This window comes from Zophobas morio, unplaced genomic scaffold, assembly GCF_036711695.1.
Source record: "Zophobas morio isolate AGI-343-1 ecotype UQ-CSIRO unplaced genomic scaffold, CSIRO_AGI_Zmor_V1 ptg000058l, whole genome shotgun sequence".
Classification (NCBI taxonomy): Eukaryota; Metazoa; Arthropoda; class Insecta; order Coleoptera; family Tenebrionidae; genus Zophobas; species Zophobas morio.
Genome location: NW_026972163.1, coordinates 1,377,072 through 1,401,493, shown reverse-complemented (window position 1 = coordinate 1,401,493; position 24,422 = coordinate 1,377,072). Strand labels below are relative to the sequence as shown.

At 33.2% G+C, this 24,422-nt stretch overlaps 2 protein-coding genes across 4 annotated transcripts; one reads left to right on the top strand and one right to left on the bottom strand.

Moving 5' to 3' along the window:
* Positions 1–108: 108 nt before the first annotated feature.
* On the top strand, positions 109–3,681 carry LOC135143186 (beta-1,3-glucan-binding protein 1-like). 2 transcript variants are annotated; one of them, XM_064075060.1, is made up of 9 exons: positions 109–220; positions 274–533; positions 1,859–2,089; positions 2,149–2,315; positions 2,378–2,505; positions 2,739–2,896; positions 2,962–3,192; positions 3,247–3,335; positions 3,392–3,681. In XM_064075060.1, the coding sequence occupies exons 2-9, from the start codon at positions 407–409 to the stop codon at positions 3,599–3,601; spliced, it is 1,341 nt and encodes a 446-aa protein (XP_063931130.1). In that variant the 5' UTR covers positions 109–220; positions 274–406; the 3' UTR covers positions 3,602–3,681. The 2 variants fall into 2 exon arrangements, with proteins under 2 accessions (XP_063931130.1, XP_063931131.1); XM_064075061.1 differs by having other exon boundaries at positions 110–220; positions 279–533.
* Positions 3,682–3,740: 59 nt separating this feature from the next.
* Positions 3,741–24,259, bottom strand: LOC135143339 (zinc finger protein 135-like). Of its 2 annotated transcripts, none has more exons than XM_064075198.1 (10): positions 24,169–24,259; positions 23,743–23,996; positions 15,323–15,415; positions 15,085–15,267; positions 14,922–15,031; positions 14,673–14,821; positions 14,377–14,618; positions 14,133–14,330; positions 13,953–14,072; positions 3,741–3,808 (listed from the first exon to the last, which is right to left on the bottom strand). In XM_064075198.1, exons 1-10 carry the CDS (start codon positions 24,222–24,224, stop codon positions 3,780–3,782), a joined length of 1,434 nt encoding a protein of 477 aa, XP_063931268.1. In that variant the 5' UTR covers positions 24,225–24,259; the 3' UTR covers positions 3,741–3,779. The 2 variants fall into 2 exon arrangements, with proteins under 2 accessions (XP_063931268.1, XP_063931269.1); XM_064075199.1 differs by having other exon boundaries at positions 14,377–14,615.
* Between the last annotated feature and the right edge of the window lie 163 nt (positions 24,260–24,422).

Here is a 24,422-nt window from a genome sequence, read left to right as displayed (position 1 = left end):
TATCATTTCTTATCGCATATTGTTATTTTCTTCGAATTCGGGAAAAGGGGACTGGGGAATTCTTAATGTTAACCTGCGTCATCAACTTTTGGTTCAACACGCACGCAGTTCTATGCAACACAGCGACCTCAACAAGACAACGGTAGTAAAGAAAGATTATCTATAATAGTATTGTTCATAGGTGTAACGTTGTTTTTATTCAGCCAAACTTGATTAATCAGTATGTACCAGCACATTGTAAACTAATTTTATTAAGTTACTAAACTTTAATAGCACAGTCGTTGTTAAGAAGATCCATTAAACCAGTTTGATAGCAAGGTCAAACGTATTTAAAAATATGGAGAATCCCAGATTATAACGGTTATCTCAATGTGTTTTCATGCGATAATATTCTGGTAGTTTCAAAATGTCCCTTAAAGAAGTAGTATTGTTTTTTACATTGTTAACAAGATTTTACTGTAATGGAGAATTCGTAATTCCGGAAGTTACATTAGAAGCATATGATCCAAAAGGATTTAGGGCATCCATTCCAGGTAAGGCAAAATTAATACATGTTTTTGTTGTCTACTAACAATAATGAATGGTGTGGCTTATCCGGTTTCAACGGTGAGAAAAAAAATAGATTGGTTGTAATACATAAATTTGTATAAATCTATGTCAATGCTAAGCATTTAAATAGGTTTAAAACAACATGTTGATGCTTTGTAATGATATTTTAAACACCGCGGAAAAACTATACTTCACACAAGTATGGAGGCAAAAATTTTGATTGTGATTTTAAAACTAAATGGGTGGTTTTATGAGTTATAAATTTATTGCAAATAGTTATCACGGTGAAATATACCTATAAATAATAAGAGGCAGTTTTTACTCTTTTTTATCATATTTGTTAAATTATGCCAGAGAGTAATTAATACAAATGGCTATCTGCAAAGTTATTTACTCGCCACTTTCTCTGCTTCTGAAGTATACAACCTTTGGGGAAAGGGAAGGATTAGGTGTAAGTAACCGCACATCTTCTTTTTTACTTAATTTTTTAGACACAGACTCGTCGTGAAGTTTGTGTGTGGATATGCTCGTTTACGACTAATTTTGATTCATACTAGCATATTACCCACGCATTATTTGTAAAAATGTGCACAAGTAGTAAACTAAGCACCATACTTATACCTATAATTACACATATAGAATACAACCACTTTGTACTTTATCGTTGTAAATACAAATTTAAACGTTTTGCTTAGAATTTAATATATGATTGATGATCAATTCTGAAATAACCTAAAAAGATCTATAAATTATAGTTCTTCTCCTTAGTAAAGTTAATTCTTATTGTGGGAAGAGTAAAAACGCTTAGCAGATATTTTTAAAGTTGATTGTTTGTCGACTTGTACAACTGGGGTAACTTGTGTAGCTTTGCAGTATAAATTATGTTATTTTTTTGATATGTGTGTATGTCTAAATAGCAAGACTATAAATATCTCAAAATGCCAATTGACAAGTAGTTTGCTTAAAAAAAGAAAAGAATAATAAGTTGATGGCGGTAGCTCAAAAATGACAAATATTTGTTTTGAACTGAAGCTTCAAAACGTTTTAAGTTGTTTCAGAAAATTTGTAGAGTAAAAATTACGATTTTGAGATATACAGACATTTTTCTGATAGTACACACGTCATTTCAGACAAGTGTTTATTGAATATTTTATTGAAGTTAAATTTTTGTTTACTACTTTGCACTACTGTGTGCAAAATTCTTCAAACAATATATAAAAAAAATAGAATTTGAAACTGGCGAAAGCCATATTCGTGCCTAAGCAAATACTTAACGCTCTTTGCTTTAATCGTTCGTTTTTTACTTTAGCAATAAATGGAATTCAAATGTTTGCTTTCCACGCAAACGTTAACAATGACATCAGTCAAGTTGAGCCAGGCAATTTTAGTAAAGATTTCACAGAACCAACAGATGGAAATTTGTGGTCTTACTACAATTCTGAATTACAGTTAAAAATTGGCGATGAGGTTAATTACTGGATATTCGTCCAATACGAAAAGCTGGGCTACAGAAAGGATAATCTGAAATGGAAGGTCACTGGTAATTTTAATAATCGAGTTATGGCAGATACAATTATAAGCCTAACTACCTATTTACAGAACTGGTGAAGATAGGAGATAAACCCTGCAAAAATAGTATAACATCTGTAAGTGGCAAAACGCTTATTTGTAAAGATGATCTCGTTTTTGAAGAACAGTTTAATAAACCCAAAATAGATGATAAGAAGTGGATTATAGAACAGTACATACCCACTTATAACAGCTTGGTAAAAGAAATAACTTTTCCAATTTTGTGTCATTCTTTTAATTAATACATTGTGGATTTTAGGACTATGAATTTGTTTCTTATCAAAACAGGCCAGAAGTTTGTTTCATAAATGACAACAAACTATTTATTAAACCAAAAATTGCCAGTAGCGATAATGAAGTGAATGGAGAATTGGATCTTCGAGGCAGGTTAGAACCGATTAATTTTATTTTTTCGACGTATATAATGTATAATACTAGAAATGTTAACGCATAAAGTGATATGTACTTAAAAAACCTAATAAGTATTTTAAAATTCATTTTCTGGATTATTATTATTAAGCAAAGATTATTGCGTTACCGATCTAGTATTTATAGAAAAACAGGGATAGTGTTCCGATTTATAATATGTTTGTACTAATTATGTTTTTTCTATTGCTCAGCTGCACTAAGAAAACAGACGACGAATGTTTCCACAAAAGAGATATTTATTTAATAGTTCCTCCAGTGACTTCCGGAAGAATCGTTTCTCGTTTTAGATTTAAATATGGAAAAATTGAAATCAAAGCGAAACTACCTTCTGGAGACTGGATTTATCCAGGTAAGATACAAAACACGATCATTTTTAATTAAAACTAAAATTTTAAAAATTGTCTTTTTTTGTAGAGGTTTATTTGGAACAAGTGAATAATCCAAGAAGAAAGTTATGGATTGCTTATGCTAGGGGAAATGACAAACTACTCGCAAACAACGATGAAGATATAGGAGGAAGTTTACTGTTCAGTGGACCAGTTTTACATCACCAAGAGCCAGAGAGAAGCCAATACTTGAAAACTAAACGTGCTGATAAACCATTCACAAGTGAAATACACAGGTACATAGTAACCTGGGAGAAAGGTATGACGTTTTGTGAAAATGGTTATATATGTATTATTTTTAATAATATTCTAGATCGCATTGCAGTTGAAGTAGATGGAGACGTTTATGCAGAAGTTGATAAGAAGGATGTTGATAGCATTGGATTTGCAGAAAATGACATGGTAAGTTAATATGTTACGTTACACTCATCATTCTGTGTATGTTATTGTTTCTGTAGGTTCAAATTGTTTTGGGGGTCGGTGTGGGTGGTGTTAATGACTTTCCAGATAATTATCGATCAGGAAGTAATGTGAAACCTTGGGAAAATAATGATAATAAACAAGTGAAAAACTTTTACATGGCAAAGGACAATTGGATGAAAAGTTGGAAACTAACAACAGATAATAGAGCCTTACAAGTCGATTCAATTAAAGTTTGGGCTGTGTAACAGTATCCTCGTGCCATATTATCTTTTATATGCATATACACATGTGATCACTTAAATAAATAAAAAATATTTTTAATTAAGCATTTAATAATTCTAAAATTTTAACATACAGTACAAACATGTTTAAATACTTAAACTAATGCAGTGAATTATTATCAGAAAATCCATAACATGGTGTTCATTGAATTATAAACACATCGTCCGACACTTAAAAAAAATGCAGTTAAAAACAATATACCTTTAACAATACCATTCAAAATAATTGGCACATACAATGAAATAGTCTTTTAATTTTATCATGAAATCATTTTTTCTATAGCAGTAAGTAGTACGAGTGAATTAGACAGATCAGTTTCAACTGTTTGAATTTTTATATGCGTCAATTTTTTGAGTATTTACCCTAATAGAACAATCACACAAATGCACTACATAATTCAGTTATCACCTGTTCTTAAATATGAATAATGTAAATATACAGGTGTCCCCGAACCTGTGCACCAAATTTTAACAGTATGAAACAAAATTGCTTGACCAAAATTGCAAGCTTACTAAATTTATTGAGATATAATCTATTAAATTTAACCAATCACACGGCCCTTTTTACCTGTTTTCTCAAGTTTACTGTTAAAACTTTGAATGTTGTTAAGAAATGGACCATGTACACAATATTTCCAATAATTATTTGGTCGAAAAGGTTATTTCATGAGGAATCTACTTCTTTAGAAAAAGTTCGAGTAATGCCTCACTTGAATTAACGTTATTCAACTTAAACTAGAAAAACTAAATATTTTCTAAATCTTTAGATCTAATTGTAGATCGATGAGACCAGTGCATTCTTCTGTGAGACGTAATTTTGTCTGTCTCAGTCTCGTCAGATCCTTGGACAATCGCACGCTACCTACGGAAGAGTAGTATTCACCTATTTATAGTGAAATAGTGGAGTGGTGGATTTTCATATTTAGTGAAAGCCGCCCCTGAACGAAACCACAAGAGCCGGTCGAGCTGCAGTGGACACGTTATTTACGACCCTAAAACCTTTTCTATTGTAAACAACTTAACTTCGACACAATGGGATGATTTTATGATGGCCATATAACCTTATAGCTCTTGGTTCACTATACAGAGTGATGTATTTTCGTTGTCCATTGTTATTGTACGAGGAGTTTTTAGTTGTTTTCTCTACGATATTTGTAACATTTCATAAACTAACACACTGTGTTTTTCTCAGCTGTTTTATATAATGACTGGTTAACACAAACATCTGTTAGTTTGCTGAACAGTTTGGACAAAGACTAAATTAATTTATCATTATTTGTCCCTAAAGTGACCTATAAAAGATAAACCAAAGCAGTTATTTAAAATACAAAAAACATGACATTTTTAGAAAAAAAAAAAATTATTACATATTCTACAGGCAGTGTTTTATTTACAAAAATCCAATTTATTTGACATTACAAAAATTCTTATCCAAAGCGTGGCATTATTAGCGTATTAAAAAATCTCATTATAACGTACGAGAGTGAAAAACTTAACCAAGACGATCGGTTATTTTAGGTTTAAACCTTTAATTATACAAACAATTTTAATTAACGACTTATCATGTTTACGGTTGCAACATTTCAGAGGTTTCGGTTTTGCAACTTCAAAGTCATAAACCACAGGTGCTAGAGTAGGTATCTTATTTTATAAAATGTAAATAATATTTACAATTGTAAATCTTGAAGATGACGTCATCCTATTGTTGTTAGGGATGATTGGCCAAATTTTGGTTAGCGTTTTACCTTCTGCATGATATTCCGAACACACATAAAATTTGACAATAATCGGTCCAGTAGTTTCGGAGATTAGCTATCTAATAAAAATACGGACAAACGGCAGACAGACAGACGGAAACCAGAACACTGCTTTCTCTTGCTCTAGGAGTTGTGAAACGTCGAAGAAACGCGAAAGTAACTAGTCGTTCAAGGGACTCGATAAATGTGTGGCATGTTATGCATATGCGTGTATTTCAAATGAATTTTTCAGTAGCAAAATTTTGTGATGAAAATTTTAGCAAGGATACGTATATAACAAACAGTACTGGATATTCCATGGAGGTAGGATGACAAGAGGGAGCATGACTTATTTGACCAATGTTGAAAAAACGCCAGCAAAACAACTCAACATAAGAGCCATTTATGACCCTTTCCGTACTATATCGGGAGTGGTCGGTTCTCAGCAGAGGATCAGAGACGGTACCATTTGGTTTAACATAGGTTCAAAGAGAGTAAAAATGTCTTACTATTTGTTTAATTACGGCATGAAAGCAAAGATATTTCAAAATTTTACTGCTACTGTTTTCATGTATAATTTATCTTAATAAATTTTAATTTTTGGATTTTATGCCCAGTAGTCGGTAAAGGCTTTCCAGCAAGCCACTGAAACAATCGGTTTCTCGGAGAAGCTGGAAGAACCATTTATGACCCCAGTCGAAAGCGCGGTATCAGTCACGTTTTCAAACTATCGTCCCTCCTCTCATTTTACCTCCATGGTAAACTCAAATTTTCTTTAAATTGGGATTCTTGATTTTATCAATAAAATAGATAGGTATTCTTATTCATTTTTTTTAGTCACTCTGTATAAGTAATAGACTTAGAAGATGGCCCTCGATTCAGTGCTATCAATCAAGTGAAAAAAACAGTAATATCAAGTGAATATATAGTATAAAAATTGCTCGAAGGTTATTTCCACAGAACTTCCTTTGCCCCTGAAGTACAATAAAATATATAATTGGTGATCTTGGTTTCTGGGGTACTATTGCATCCATAAAGATTTAATTTTAAATCAATATCCATGATAACGTCATCTACATTTTGGCAAGGACACGTATCAATTTGGAGAGGTGCAGTGTAATACTAATAATAACAGTATTGTATTCTCCAATTTTTAGCCACCCTGTATAAACAATTCTAACAAATATAAATGGAATGATAAATAACAGACATAGACTCATCATATTATTATGTACATTTTAGATAGGATTTATTTGGCAAAATTTTGAAATGATGTCATTAGTTTTTAGGAGGGCGGTAAAGAGATACATTTTTTAAAAAGGTTATAAGTAGAAAGCGGATTTTATGAAATTTGCATATCCGTAATTTTTTGCATATAAGTCTTGATATTTAATATGTGAACGAATCATGCTAATTAAAAATGAATACAGCAATAAAAAAATTGCATATTTGCATATATTAGCCTTCTGCTGCATATTTCACGTAATGGGTGCATATTTTGCATTTTCATCAATTTTTGTGCTAATTTGAAAAAAAAAAATATTGCCATTCTATCGGCATTTATCTAGAAAGACGAAATTTCATGAATCATATTGCAAATATCGTCCTGAGCTTCAAATAACTATGAAAGGTTTGAGTTTTATGATAGTTTGGAGAAACCACTGAATGTTAAGCCATCCTTCCAGGTAAATTCGCGCCCTAATTACTTTTGGAAATACGTTCAGTCCCAATATTTTTGTTCTTTGCATCAGTGTAATAATGGTATGTTTTGTGGTGGTCCAAGGGACGTTATCCTATTATTTTTCATCGTGAGTTTGCATTGAAAGCGATACAGGTGTGTCCAGCCCCGTAGCTACGGGGGGGCAAGATGGGGCTGCGCCCCCCCTAGCAGTTGTGGTTGCCCCCCCTGGAAGACTTACACATTAAAAATTTCAATTTAGTAATAAAATTTCAATATAATGCCGATTGCTGAAGCATATTTACTAGCCCCACCCACCCGCCCTTTATTTTCTTACAGGGTATATTATTTGGCAATATCACCCTAACGTTAATGTTACCGTATAAAAAAAGCAACTGTCATGTAACATTTTATTCCATAGCCTACTACTAAACATGCAAAAAAATAAATATTACGAATAAAGAAGTACGTGCTCGTAGAAGCTTTAATGAACTTTAGGAAATACAACGCAAAAATACAGAATACAAAAAAACGACAGCTCATTACTTTTTTTTACAATTATTCATGTGTTCTTGTTTGTGGTCATGGCAAACCTACAGGGTCGCCCTTTTCTAATATCTAACACTTCCCATCGACCCGGGGTTGTGCTAGATCTAGCCGCTCCGTGAAGGAACCATGCTTTATACTTGCTAGACCCTTGGTGAAGATGTCACCAATCATATCTTCCGAAGGGACATGTTGTATAGTTAATGAGTCATTCTTCACCACTTCTCTGATGTAGTGATGTCTAAGGTCGATGTGCTTACTCCTCGCATGATAGACCGGATATTGAGCCAGTCTCAATGCGCCTTGGTTGTCACTGAATAGCACCATTTGTGACAACTGTGCGAACCCTAACTCCAGCAGGAACTTCTGGATGAAAGTGGCTTCCTTGGCTGCTTCTGTTAATGCCATGTATTCAGCCTCTGTAGATGATAATGCCACAGTTTTTTGTTTCCTGGAGTCCCACGGAATGGGTCCCTCTACTAACATGAAGACGTATCCAGTATACGATCGTCTGTCAATAGCACAATTTGCCCAGTCGCCATCTGCGTAGCCTCTTATAGGATCGGGGCAGTTTGTATACACAAGACCCCTCAGATATCGAAGCACTCGCTTCGCTGCTGTCCAATGGACCTTTCCATGACAGTTATTGAACTGTCCCAAGGAACTCACTGCGTGACTGATTTCAGGTCTAGTCGTGATGGCCAAATATGTCAAGCCACCTATCAATTCGCGCTTCGGGAAATTCTTCACTTCTTCAGCGGTCGTTGGTTTGACGAGCTTTGTCTGCGGATCCATGGGAGTTGATATCGGGTTGCAATTCTCCATGCCGAAACGTTTGAGGAGGTCTAAGATGTAGCCTTTTTGGTGCATAGTTATCTTTGACTTCTCAACTTCAAACTCGACTCCCAAACAATAGCCAACATTACCGAGTTTCTTCACTTCGAACTCTTTGCACAATTTTCCTTGAAATTGCTTGATTCTGTTAGAATCTCTTGACATTATCAGTATGTCATCGACATAAATAACAACCATCGTTGCATCTTCCTCTCGTCCAACACAATATACGCACGGATCGGCGTTGGTTGGAATCGCACCAAGTTTTCGCAATACCTTGTCCAACATCGTATGCCAGCTTCTACCGGACTGGCGAAGGCCATACAGGGACTTTTGTAGGTGACAAATTTGCTTGCCATCCCTAAAGTCTTCCAACATTCTTGCGGCTTTCTCGCCGACTACACTTGATCGGTCTCGTTTCTGTATCATAGACTCAAGAATATGAGCTAGATTGGTTGGAGGTCTCATGAAGACCTTCTCTTCGAGGGTACCATTCAGGTAAGCATTCGCTACATCGAGCTATTCAATCTTCATGTCGTGAATTGCTGCCAAGGATACGAGCAGACGTATAGAGCTCATTCTAGCTGCAGGAGCAAACGTCTCATTAAAATGTACACCTGGCTTCTGGTTAAAACCTTGCGTCACTAATCTGGCTTTTCTTTTATCTAGCATACCATTAGATTTGTATTTATTTCTCAAAATTATGCGACTCCCGATGATCTCTTCTCCATTGGGGTACTGTACCATCTTCCAAGTATAATTTTTAACAATGCTTTCTACTTCTTGGCAGATAGCTTCAAACCATTCGTTCGCATCGGCACCGTTCAACGCTTGATCTAATAGAATTTCGGAAAGAAAACCAAATACTGGTGCTTCGCTTGCCAACGTGGTTTCTTCGGTTCTGGGGTTGTATCGTTTTCGAGGTCTTACCTTCAAGCCAATTCTTTCGATTCGCGGACGGCCTGGACCACGTCTAGTTGATGTCGCTTCTTCTTGATCGAAATGTTCATTCTCGGAACCCTCTTCTTCACTTGCTGCTCTCTGGTCGCTGTCTTGGATTTCTTGTCCATTGTCTTCGATCATAGGATCTATGGGAACGTCAATCGTGGAAGTTGGAGGTATGTCGTCTCCTTCTTCCAGATCTTGAAGAACGAAATCTTCACAGTCATCATTCAACTTTAAATTTATTTTCTCTATAAATTTTACGTCGCGAGCTATGTATACTCTTCTCTCTTCTGGGAACCATACTCTAAATCCCTTGACTTCTTCTGAATATCCGACGAAAACGCCTTCCTTGCATCTTGGTCGGAACTTATCTTGATTTGGTTTCTTGTGATTACATAAAACACGACAACCAGAAGTCTTAAAATAGCTAACGTTGGGCTTCTTGCCCGTCCACAACTCAAAAGGAGTCAAGAGGTACGTGCTCGTAGAAGCTTTAATAAACTTTAGGAAATACAACGCAAAAATACAGAATACAAAAAAACAACAGCTCATTACTTTTTTACAATTATTCATGTGTTCTTGTTTGTTGTCATGACAAACCTACAGGGTCGCCCTTTTCTAATATGTAACAATAAACTCAAACAAATTGGTACCTAGTGTTTTTGGCCACTGCACGAATTTTTGGATGCAGTACAGCTGTTTGTGAATCTACATTCTCTGTTTTAACCGGAATAAATCATCCGGCGCGTTCAATGACGCATCAAAGATTGGCAAACTTGTTTTTTCTGGCTTTTGAAAAGTACCGTACCAATTCTTTGGACTTCGACAGGTTTTTACGAAAATTTAATAGCGTAAAAAATCGACTTTTACAATTAATTTAATGTTCTTTCAAAATGTAAAAACTGAGAAAAAATAAAGTAGTATTATTAAAATATGTATACATATTTACATGAAGCCCCCTCTGTCGACAAACTTGCCCCCCCTGAATAAGTTTTCTAGCTACGGGGCTGGGTGTGTCAATACGTTGAAGATAACTCAGATTAATTTATGGTTTAAACCTTTTCCTAAACTTATTCTTCAAGAAGGAACTGTGTTTTGTCGCGCCTGCTCTAAACCGGTAAGTATTTTTACATCTGTGGACGAAGCAGCAGTTTTTCTATTTACAAATACATACTTTAGAATCACCGGAAAAATTTGTTGTTAGAATATTTCGAAAAATATTTAAAAATAAATTGTTGCCAAAATAGTAATTAAATTAGTCGATTACTATTTAACTCTTTTTTAATTTGTTCTGTCTATATTTATTTTTTAGTATAAGAATATTATCATTAAAAATGTGATTTATGTGTTAGTGAGATGTAATTAAACACTTTGCAAAATGATTTATGTATTTTTTGTAATAAAACGTAAGCTCGGGAAACCTGTTTTTGTAATTTGTAAATAAATTTAGTTCGCTTATTAATCTTTTTTTTTAATTTTTGGAGCATATGTAACTGCATATCTCTGCATATATTAAGAAAGTTACTGCATATTTGCATAAATTTGGTGCATATCATATGATCATATTTCCCAAAATTTTGCTGCATATTTTCCGCTCTCTAGTTATAAGGTTTCAGAGCATTTGATTTTGCAATTTCAAAGTTAAATTGGAAAGTGTTGTTATGCAATTTTTTTACAAAAATGTGGATGCCTAGGGCGAAAACTCAACACGTAATCGGTTCGCTAATTTAGAAGATTATCTATATAATAAAAATCGGCACAGACGCGAACAGACGCCAGACGGCAGATAGACAGACAGACGGAAACGAGAGACTTCTGTTTTCGTATTCTAGGGGTCATGAAACGTAGAGAAAAATCTAGCAGGTCGCTTGATGTTTTCTCTATGCTCGATTACAATACTTCCTTAGCTTACAATCGGAAAGTAAAAATATGAATGCATTGATAAACCACAGTACAGAATTTAGGTGGAATTTATTCATCAAAATTTTGAGATGACGTCACCAATCTTTTTATTAGATTTTTTAGACTGATTAATTTTAATTAACGATTTATCATGCTTAAAAAATGTCTGCTAAAAATCGACACAGACGACAGACAGACGGAAACTGGAGGGCATTTTTTTTCTCTAGCGGTCATGGAATAACATTGGAAAAATCAGTGGCGTAACTACCGGTGTTCCATGTGTTCGCCGGAACACGGGCCCGCTGCTTCAAGGGGCCCGGTCCGGTCACACGAACATTTTTTTTTTTATTAGATTTTTTTATATTATTGCCCAAACTACATCCCGAAATAAAAAATTCGAAAATGTGCGGTAATCCCAGGATCGATCGTTCATTGCTATTTACGAATTTGTTGCTGCAAAGGGCTGGACTTTTGGCGGCATCTCAATTGTCATCATAGACTCAATAAACTCGGGTTTTAGCGACCGACACCGGCGGTCGAAAATGCAGCAGCATCTGTTTCTAATAAACCTGTCGCAGTGTCGCAACCTCATTGCGGCAAATCTAACACCCCATGTTGTAAATTACCAATCTTTATCCGACAAAAGTATGACTAATTTATGATGCAAGACAACAAAATACTTAAATTTTGTCCTCAGATCTACAATGAAACTTCATGCTGTAATAAGACGTGAAAAAAAAATTCAGTTTCAGTTGTGTTTTATGAAAACTTTCGTATTTTCAAAACTATTTTAATTTTGTATTTGTGGTGCTTTTTTGGAATAATAAAATATATCCGATGTATGTTACAACTAATTTTTTAAATAGAAAAAAAAACTGGACTGGGAAATTATTACAGAATGACCTACCTGCACCAGTTTTACTGAAATTATCACAGCATGTTTCACTTTTCTTACAATGCATCTTTCGGTGGCTTCAGCGAGAAGATCTTTTTCGAAATTAAAAATGACTAAACATTTTTTAAGAAACACAATGAGCCAATGCAGATTATCTTCACTGAATTTCTCAACTGGCAATCAAATTGCCAGAAGCTTAGATGTGTCAAATTTTGTATCAACTTGTGCCCATTGGAAAGCAAGAAGAAAATAATTTTGAGATAAAAAAAACGGGCATTTTTATCTATACTTCTATACTTAATTATATTATAAAGCTGAAGAGTTTGTTTGGTTGAACGCGCTAATCTCAGAAACTACTTTTTCGAATTCAAAAAATCTTTTTGTGTTGGATAGTACATTTATGAAGGAAGGTTATAAGCTATATAACATTACACTATGATCAATAAGAACGGAGCAGCAATGAAAAATATCGGAAAAACGGGAAAATTATTCCTGCTTTGACAGCTTACGTTGTTTACGCTGCTTAAACGGTTAAAGTTACATATTTTTTATACCCCTAAGGGATAAGAGTGGCCCTCCATTTTTTTTTATTTTTTAGACATTTTCTATTTTTATTTTTTTAAGATATGGCATCAAAAAATACATATAACCCTAAATTTTCACCCATCTACCACCAACCCCCATTTTTTAATAACGATATGAGTATCTTTGCTTTCATCCACAGATGCGTAATAAGGTTGCAAAATGGTTATTGAATATAATCATTGTCGTACGATAATTTTTTATGTATTTATTTTAATTTCATTTTTTATTTAACTACCAAAATATTCACTAGAAATGCCAAAACAACGTTTGCCGGGTCGCCTATTTCTAATGTGTAATATAATTGTATATATTTTATTTATATGTATTCAGGTAATTATTGTATTTTGTTTTTTTAATTCAGTGTTTCAGGTAGAATGATTTTAATAAAACGTAAGCCCTAATTCCAATCTACTCATACTTTACTCATTATACTCGTATTTTTAAATATTTTTATTTCGCTGTTCATTAGGGGCCCCACAGTGTTGTAGAACACAGGCCCGCTGTTTGATTGTTACGCCACTGGGAAAAATATAAAAGTTACGCTCGGAAAGTGTAAATGGTCTAGAATTGTTTGGGCAGAATTTTTTTCGCTTCTGAACAAGTTAAACAAATCCAAGTTTCTTCAAAGTAGGGACATTATTAAACTATAATAGCGTCATCAATTTTTGGGAACAAACATACCAATTTGGACAAATACGATATGTAATGTTAAGAACAATATTAAAATTTCAAAAGAGGAAATAAGTAGTTTTTTACATAATCAATAAAATTGTTTTTTTTTTTTGTTTTGTTTATTTATAGGAGTATATTATGAAGAAAATGTATGTACAGGATCATGAACTTTTAGTAGGGGCGGGTGTATCAGTTGGGATAAGTACAGTGTAATGTTAATAATAACAGTGCTTGCTATATTTTCAGAACTTCAAGAAAAATGCGATAGGCTCTATTTTATTTACTCAATAACATATACTGCTTCATTCATTAATTGTTTTAAGACAACCTGTATATGTAAGTAATTAAAAAAAAAAAAATAAGGATGCATTAAAAAACATAATATTTTGTACATTTTGGATAGGGTTTATCCAGCAACATTTTGAGATGCTTAAAATTTTGTGCATTTGCGTGTAGTTCTAAGTTTATATCTCGGAACATTTTTATTTTAAAAAAGGTTAATGTTGGAATATGAATACTCACTGTTTATTTTATCTATGTTACTGGACTCATTTATCAGAGTCATTATTTCTACAGTTGTAGACCCATTAGCACTCGGCGCAGAACTAATATTGTTTTCATTCCTTATCATTGATTCGTCATCTACAATATTCGTCAGATTTAAGTAAGTATAATATTAACAAATACAACATCAAAACATACTCTTTTTATCGTTGGTTGCTGTCAAAATGTATGTGCTAAGCGACTGACAACTTGATTGTTTAAAAGATTCATCATTAGGACCTGGGCTTACTACAGACATCGACATATGTCCGCCTTCTCCACTTTGCTGAATAACAGTAGCAACAACTGGAATTTTAATTTGTACGGTACTGCCTACTAAATTTTGCTTCTCTTGAGCTAAAATCTAAAGCTAGTAACCAATTTTAAATTTAAGACACCTTACCATCTGCTGACATTTTAGAACTTGACGTTTTTGGCGTAACTGAAATTTGACCGTGTTTTTTCAAATCCTCAGCACTTGCAGGCACCAGCATTTGCTTGTCATTTCCCGCCGGTAAAACACGAACTAACACAGGAATTCCTGTCAAAGGTCTCAATAACGCAAACGGTATTTGATTTGTTTCAATCGCCAACTGCATAGCTTTGGTTTTTATAGGCTCCACAAATATAGCGTTTGCAATTCTGCTGTTAATTCAAAATTTATTAATGCTTTTAGTAAAAATAAAAGTATAAACTTACTTTTGCTCATCTAGTAAAAAAGTAGAATCTGTTGTTTGATTGTTATCCTTATGCTCATATTGTTCATGGTTTCTCAATGCTATCCTTTTCGTGAAAGTTCTTCCACAAATCTGACAAGAATATTTAGGTTTATCCACTCGTTGATGAGACTGAAAACAAAATTAATTTATACGGTTGTTTCATGGAACAAATGTAGCCAAGGTGTTAGTTTTCTCTTAAATAGAGTCCATGTATGATTTTCCCATATACCTTCAGTTTGTGGCACATTAAATTAGACATTTGATTAAAACCTTTGCCACAGTCATCACATTTGTATGGTCGTTCATTTGTATGAGTAAAAATATGATTTCGAAGATTTCCTGAAAAATTACATTAGTCCGTTAATAATAATAGTACATATTTAAACAAACACCTTTTTGATGGAAAGCTTTGTTACATAAGTGACACTGATGAGGTTTGATGCCGGTGTGAGTTTTGCGATGGGAAATTAACGTGGAAACACGATTAAACGTTTTTTGACATATTTCACAAATGTATGGTCTTTCGTGAGAATGTATAGCTCTATGCTGGGAGAGAGTAGACATTTGTCTAAAAGCTGATTAAAATCGAAATTAATACAACGTTATATGTATATAAAATCAAAATAATACCTTTACCACATGTGTTGCATTGAAATTTTCTTTCATCTGTGTGAGTTGGTAAATGGCGCATTAGGGTATACTGATGACCAAATTCTTTTAAACCTGCAAACTTAATTATTATTAAAGGCATAATACCTATTGTATCACAAAAATTAATAAAACAAATAATAAAATGCTTTTTTAGTTTAGTTAAATTTCCGCTTATTGAAGACATCGTATTTCGCTAATCATGATGTACCTACACTCACCGGCACGAAAAATGGGCCATTCTTATAATTTTTTTTTTAAGAATCGAAAATGTGCAAAATAAAGTACGATTTCGGTTGCAATACTTTGATGTTGTTATGCAACGCTTATTGTAATATTTTTATCGAAAAAGAACTAAAGAATATATTATTTTAATAGAAAATGAAAAAAATTCAATAATCAAACAAAGCTGAAAAAAAAATTAAGTTTCCAAAAAAGCAAAACCAATGGTCATTAACACACTGTTTAAGGACGTCAATAAGGGGTATTTCCCCCACGAACCTGTAAGACTGCTGCCATTCTCCAGAGCGTTCCATGAAATAAATTGTTTATTTCTTCTTGTTGGATATTCTCTCATTCCTTTAAAAGCATATTCTGAAGCTCATCTAAAGTGTAACGTCGAAGCACTGTACTCAGAAAAATATTAGCTGGCCCGTTTTCCATGTCGGTGAGTGTATTACACTACTATAAAACAGTACCTAGGTATTTTATTGCACTGTAATGTTTGTAGAAACGTCTCAACAATCACCAAATACATCACAAAAACACAAGCAAAAAAATTGGTCTAAAGAGTTTAGAGAGTACTTCCCTCGCTGTCGGAAACTTGACGACTGCATGGCTATTGTGTTTTTTTCTCATTACATTTTTGTAGTGGGAATTTAAAAAAAATTGCGATGACGTCATCAACATTTTTGCAAGGACACGTATATCAGTTGGGATAGATGTAGTGTAATACTAAGAATAAAATTATTGTATTCCCAAATTTTCGGGAAAATGAATTGGGTCGTTTTGAATATTGATTTTTTATAATCAATAAAATAACGAAACAATTTACTCACGTATACGGCAACTGAAAATCGTTTATGTATAAACATTCTTAATTTAAGATGACAGGCGTAACAGCATACGTGAGAGTCAAACAGAGAAACTGTAAACAAAACGACCATCGGTTTTATTGCTTCGACTTCCGCTTATTATATAAAACATTGGGTTTTATTTTAATTCTTGACGGTGAAATTCACAATTGGTTGATTATAAACATGTCTATTTCACATTCGCGGAACCAAGTGAGCGCATAAAACAAATGCAGGTCTGTAATGTTAAAGTCGATGTAAATAAGCGTGCTACCCTTATGTTTCAACCGAGTTTTTCCTTTAACAAATTTTGTGTCTACCAAATTGGGTTGGTTGGGGTGTAATACTAATAATAAGTGTTGCCTTTAATTTAATCAATAAAATAAATTGACTTCATTAATTTTTTTGAACCACCTCTTAAGAAAATCTAAAAAATATGAATGGAATGATAAATCACAAGTACAAACTCATCATATTTTTTGCATTTTAGATAGGATTTATTCAGCAAAATTTAAGGGTGACGTCATCAATTTTTTTAGGAGGGATGAACAAATACATTTTGAACAAAAGTTTACCATGCTTATAATAACTTTAAAATATTCCCAAGATTTCAAAGCATTCGGTTTTGTAATTCCTGATTAAATCGATAAAATAAATTCACGCCTTCATTAATTTTTTTGAGTCACCCTGCATATGCAAATCCAAAAATATGAATGGAATGATAAATCACAAGTACAGACTCATCATATTTTGTACATTTTAGATACGATTTATTCGGCAAACTTTTGAGCTGACGTTATCAGTTTTTTGTAGAAGATAACCAAATATATTTTGACTAAAAATTTATTATGCTCTTTATAACCTTAAAACATCTGCAAGATTTCAAAGCATTCGGTTTTGTAGTTCCTAATTAAATCAATAAAATAAATTTACGCATTCATTAATTTTTTTGAGTCACCCTGTATATGCAAATCGAAAAAATTTGAATGGAATGATAAATCACAAGAAGAGACTCACCATATTTTGTACATTTTAGATAGGATTTATTCAGCAAAATTTTGTGGTGACGTCATAAATTTTTTAGGGGGGACGACTAAATACGTTTTGATCAAAAATTTACCATGCTTTTGATAATTTTAAAATATCTTCAAGATTTCGAAGCATTCGGTTTTGTAGTTCCTGAGTAAATCAGTAAAATAAATTTACGCTTTCATTTCTTTTCTTGAATCACCCTGTATATGCAAATCCAAAAAATATGAATGGAGTGATAGATCACAAGTACAGACTGATCATATTTTGTACATTTTAGATATGATTTATTCGGCAAATTTTCGAGCTGACGTCATCAAGTTTTTGGAGGGGATAAGCAAATATATTTTGACTAAACATTTATTATGCTCTTTATAACCTTAAAACATCTGCAAGATGTCAGAGCATTCCGTTTTGTAGTTCCTGATTAAATCAATAAAATATATTTACGCATTCATTAATTTTTTTGAGTCACTCTGTATATGCAAATCCAAAAAATATGAATGGAGTGATAAATGACAACTACAGGCCCATCATATTTTGTACATTTTAGATATGATTTATTCGGCAAACTTTCGAGCTGACGTCATCAAGTTTTTGGAGGGGATAAGCAAATATTTTTTGACTAAAGATTTATGATGCTCTTTATAGCCTTAAAACATCTGCAACATTTCAAAGCATTCTGGTTAGCAGATTAAAAATTAAATTTCAAAATGTTGTTTTATAATTTTGATTTTTTTTCCAAAAATCTGGACGTTTCGGGTGAAAAGTCGATTCAGAGTTGTAAACTACATGTGTAGGACTATGTTATTTTATACAATTGAAAACCCATTTACTATGTACAATTTTGAAGTGACGTCATCGCATTAGTGGGGGGGATGATTAGACAAATTTTGGTTAGCGTTTTACCATCTACATGATATTCTTAATATAAGTACAAAATTTCACAACAATCGGTCGAGTACTTTCGGAGATTATCTGTCTAATAAAAATCCGGGACGGCAGACGGACAGACGGACGGACAGACGGACGGACAGACGGACGGACAGACGGACGGACAGACGGACGGACAGACGGACAGACAGACGGAAATGGGAGACCTATTTCTTCGTCTTCTAGGGGTCATGAAAGATCGAGAAAACGTAAAAGTAGAGAGTCGGCCGACGGACTCGATTACAATACTTCCTTTGCTTACGCTCGGGAAGTAAAAACTGATCTAAATAAAGTTATTTATACATATACTTAGAACTTCCTTCACGCCTTAAATGCAAACAAGCAAATTCAATTTCTTATATCATAAAATTTGATTATGAAAATTTTATCTTTTGATAAGCTCTATAAGTTAAAATAATTTGAGATTGTGGATTGTTAAACTACAGGTAAGAAGCATGTTGTGCGTATGTTTGAACTGAGTTTTTCCACAATAAAATTTTGTAATGACGTTATCAAACCTTAACAAAATTTGGCTAATCATCTCCACAAAGTTGACGCCATCCCGACAAAGACATCTCTCAGATCTCTTAAATTTCATAAAATAAGATACTCCTGCACTTGTGGTTTATGAATCCGCGATAAATTTTTACAATAGAGAACATTATACAATTTAACTTTGCAAAATCGAAATCATGCAAACGTTTTAAGGTTATCGTAAGCATGGGAAATTACATAATCAATTTTCACCCATCCAAAACGTGACTCCACTAATGTTGCATGATCTTTACGCCGGGACTTCGACCCGTACCGTACCGTACCTCCGGATGATATTTTATAAAATTTAAATATGATTTACTTTGCAGAATTTTGAGATTACGTTATCACATTGTTGGTTAATCAGACAAATTTTAGTTATCATTTAGTATCTACACGATATTCCTAAAATGCACTTTAAATCTATTACAACAATCAGTTCCATTTTGATTTTTTTGACGTTGATCGGGAAGAAAATTCTCCAATGAAGAAAGTAAAAAGAAGTCCGATGAAGTCAAGGATAACTCCAAGAATATCACAGACAATAAAAGGCCCCAAATTATACAAAAGTCAATTTATTGCACGTTTAAGGGTGATGAGACAAATAAAATCAGATCCGCTCAAGAAGAGCTAATTTATATCTTTCACGATTAATGCCTTCATTACAAATCATAGACGTAGAAGACTAAGTTGTTAAGAAGACATTTCCGAGAGCAACAGTCGAAAAAGGGAACCCCGGAAAACCTAACACCTCCTCATATTTTACAGGAGTAATTAATATGGATCTAGAAGATATTAAAAAACGCCTAGATCCCAAACTATGGCTGAATTGATCTCTAAATTTTTTCCTCCACCGATCACCGAAATGAAAACATCGATTAGTATTTTCCATCTGAATATACAACCTCTAAACAACAAGATAGATGAACTTAATATATTTTTACAGCAACAGTGCTATGAAATGGTCTGTTTAACTGAGGTATACTTGATTCCTGATTACATCGATGGCACTTGCACTAAATTTTGGATTGTTGTATAGGGTTAAGCTCGCAGTGATAAGGAGGTAATCGCAATGACTGTGTCTCGCGGCCTTCGCTCGATGAAAGTGTTTGTTAAATTCTTTTGTGTACAGAACTTCTACAAGTTGTTTTTTGTTATAATTCTCTTCGCAATATAAATCATTTTCTTCAAGAAACTTCTTAATTTCTTCTTTTTTCTATCCAGGATTTGGAATTTTTCTTGCCTGGACGGAATGATAACTTGCGTTATCCATAACAATTACGGTACTGGCTGACAAATGTGGAAAAACTTAGTGGAAAACTACTAAAAAAATATGTCTCCCGTCATCTCATCGTGGTAGTCAACTTTCACATCCTAAATGTTTTTGACGAAAAAACACACTGCTTCCGGAACAAAACCTTGTTTTGTTAATTAAAATTATTTTCCGTTGAGCCCTCGATGGGGGCAGATTTAAAACACCATTTGAACTGTTGTCAACAAATCCTTTTTTACCACGTCATGCGAATCATACGATGTTTATCGAGAAAAATAATGCTTCTATCTTCTTCCCTGAATTTCACTATTTCACGAAGGTACTTATACCACCGTTCACTGATTGCTTTTCATCCTTCCAGCATACGCCGTTTATCCAATGATTTATAATCAAATCCAATTTTTCCTAGAAATGTTCGAATTGTTTCAATGCAACCCTGCAATCCAATGAACTCCGCAATTTTTCCTTGAATATATTTCAGTGTCGGCACGTAATTATTTTTGTATCCATCATAAATGAGTTTTCTTATGGTGTACGCATGTTTACTTTCAGTTTTCAAGTGACTCCCTTATCCCCTCTTTCATTTCTTATTGCAAAACCCCATTTCACAATTCGCCAAACAATGTGTAGGAAAAATTTGTACTATATTCGGTTATTATTTCAATTAATTTTTCTTCTTGCATTACTTTTTTTTCTTTCAATGAATTATACACATTAATTATAATTTGCTTCATTTTCAACATTTAGTACGGCTCCCATTTCTTCAGCACTTATTTCATTCCACGGTCTCCACATGTTTATTAGTTTTCACCACCTTTGACTGATCACAGCGAAAGACGTATCCCTATCAACCGAAAGCTATCGAGGTAGTAACGATTCTTTTATTTGCAAATTTAGGGTGATTAATAAGGGTTATTTGAATAATTTTCAGAACAACAAAGTTAAATTCTTATTTGAACGTTTATCAAAAAGTACTTAATCTTTCTAACGGAATACATAAATGCGCTTTTGAAAACCAACCCCGAAAAAGCAGGTTACTTGGGTGCTTTTATGGGAATTAAGGTTGATCAGGGACTAATGACGCTCATAAAGTGATTAACTCTGTTTCCAAATATTTTTAAAAATACTTTACAGACGATCCGCTTGTCACAGGACGTAACTTGATCTTCGGCATCATATAACTGAACTCAATATGGCCTAGTACCCAATATGGCCTATTGGCTTTTTCTCATATGTTTCAAAAAAATGTGGTAGATCGCCACTGGGATACATTCTGGGACGTTTTTATATCATTTAGGAGCAATCAGTAAAGTAATACACCGTTTCATTTACTTACAATCAGTCTTGGGGACAGATACTTTTAAAAGTATCTAGATACAGATATAGATATATGGAAGATAAAAGTATCTAGATACAGATTATTTTCGATTTTTTCGAAATGTATCTAGATACAGATACAAGAAAACAGATACTTTTTGAAGCTTTGGCGAATAAAATAACTGAAAACATGTTTATGTATTTATGTATGTATTGTTTAATGATTTTTTTAAAATTAACAACATTTCGAACGTATTGTCACCTAAATTATTTCTTCTTGGCGTCAGAATTTGGTTTCCGCTACTAAACACCCGTTCCACAGGTGCAGAAGAAAGGATTGTGGTATTAAATTTAAAAAATAAACATTTTACTGTAACATAGTTATTCAAGACTGAAAAATCTTTTCTTTTTTCCTGCAAATAGGCCATCGCTTCGCTGTTTGATGTGTCGCAAATTGTGCAATATTTATTACGTACGCTTAAAAATAATAGTTTTTTTGTTTTTATTCCCATACTACAGTGTCCAAATTGTGTTTGAGTATATCTAATAATTATTTCCAGCATTAAAATTAATATTTCGAAAGAATATCGGAAATGATTATTCTGTGCTGAAGGTCTGTTGTCGGCAACCTGTCATAAATTATTATTCTTCAATATCGGCTTACGATATTTTTATGATCATGTCCGGTAATCGTCTATCCCGGTGCGGCAGGTATATACATTTTAGGAAGGATTGCTAGTTCCGTTTAAGGCAAAATAAGTACAATTTCTTAGAAAGGTATTTAAGCCCTTTATAGGATTAAAGGCTGCCTGGCAGGCCGGAATCACTAGAGTGCAACTTTAAATTTTCAGATTTTTGTTGAAACTCATTTTATTTTAATCTCGTTTCACGATTTCTGAGAATATATCACGATAAATTATTCTACCGAAGGTTGTAAAAATATTAATTTTATTACCCAAGATTTACACTTAAACATAATCGGCACATTCTAGGGCAAAACGGACCTGCCAAACCCGCTTCGCGTTAGGTCCAACAATGAAAAAGTGAAGAAATGACACATGAAGCAACAGGAAAAGATGCCACATTTGTCTGAAAAGTAAAGGTACAAAACAGTAACAAATATGCGATTTATGCGAGAGAAATGTATGTATTGAACATTCGATTAGTCGATTACAGAACTAATTTGTGCTAATTGAAAAAAATAATCATTATTATGTAACACGCAATTATTATTTTCTAAAAATAATAACATACCTTACACAAATATTTTTACTATTAAAATTACTCTTATTTAATAACACAAATACAACCAGCGGACCTACCGGACCCGGCTTGCTCAGGTACACAGATAAAATGCATTGCCCCGATAAGCGTAAAACGCAGTGAATAGTGAATTGTGGTTTATGGTTTTTAAAATACCATCTTACCATGGCTTAGATTTTATTACCCCTCAGGATTATATTTAAAGATGTATAAGTACTGAAGGCTACAATGTAGGAAATGATGGTATTTAAAATATGAAAATTTCCGTGACAGAACACTATTAGTGGACCTCTTACCTCTATTTTTGTTTATGTGACCAAAATCGCCAACATGAAGTATCAAAAATTACTACTAGTATAACTCAACTAATAACTATTGAAAAAAAAAGCGAAAAAAAAATGTATCTGTATCTGCGCCATTAATTTTGTATCTACAGTTTCCGACAAAAAATTTCAAACATCACTTTTCTGTCATGTCAAAAATTTTAATGTAGTCTATGCTTTATTGTCATTATTTCGGACAGCTGGAATGTCAAACTTTCAAAATACCTAAACATCTAAAGGTTGCTTTACACTATCTGACGACTGAATGACATTGACGTCTGAAATTTTTTGGCGGCAACTGTAGATACAGATATTTTGTGCTTAAATTCGATTTTATCTAGATGCAGATACTAGATACCCAAAAATGTATCTACATACTTTATTTAGATACAAGTATCTAGATACTGTCCAACACTGGTCATTTGCCAAAATCAGTTTTATCTTAGCAGGTACTATTGCGACAAATCGCAATAGGACCCTGCCATATAATTGTTAAAAGTTTGCAGGCTGTTATAAGTTATATTTCGATCGCAAAATTTTAATTTTATATCAAAGTTGACAAAACAGCTTTTTTTAATTTTTGTAAGCCATTAATAACGTTCATTTAAAGATTACAGGGTATTTTAGGAATGGTTTATAAAGACGTTTTTTACTTACATGTTTTGCATTGCCATATTTTAATATGTTTTCCATCTTGAAGTTTGTATTTTACCCAGTAAGGTATTTCATTCTTCATTAGTTCTAATTTGCATAAATTACCCAAATCTCTCAAATTACTTAAATCCAAAGGCATGCGGTGATTTAAACTTTCAGAAACTGCAACTGTATTTGAAAATGTATATGATGAACTAGGCTGAACGACCGGTGTATTAAAATTTTCAAATTGTAAGAAATCATTTTCTTTCTTGATTCTAAAACAGATTTATAAAAAAAATAGAAACAAATTAACTTAATGGAGCAACGTGTGCATTGTTGTAGTTTATTAAATTAAAGGTTAACTTGAAACTCTTTTTTAAGTTCGATTGCAACTCTCATCAAAGCTATAAAATGATGCACTACTCACAAGAATTTTGAAAAACTTACCCGGAATGTTCTTTTTCATATTGTAAAAATTCTGAACTCAAATCTATTTGATCCATTTTAAACCACAATAAAATTAAGAAGACTTCAAAAGTTGCAGTTTAAAAAGTTTGTAACTAACGCGAATTAGATTTTGCACAGTAAATACTCGTATAGTCAAATTCACGGTTCATCAAGTAATAACAAAAAAAAACAAATTACGATATAACAAAAACTAAACTTTTTGAAGTCTATAAAATCTAAAATGTATTGTAAGA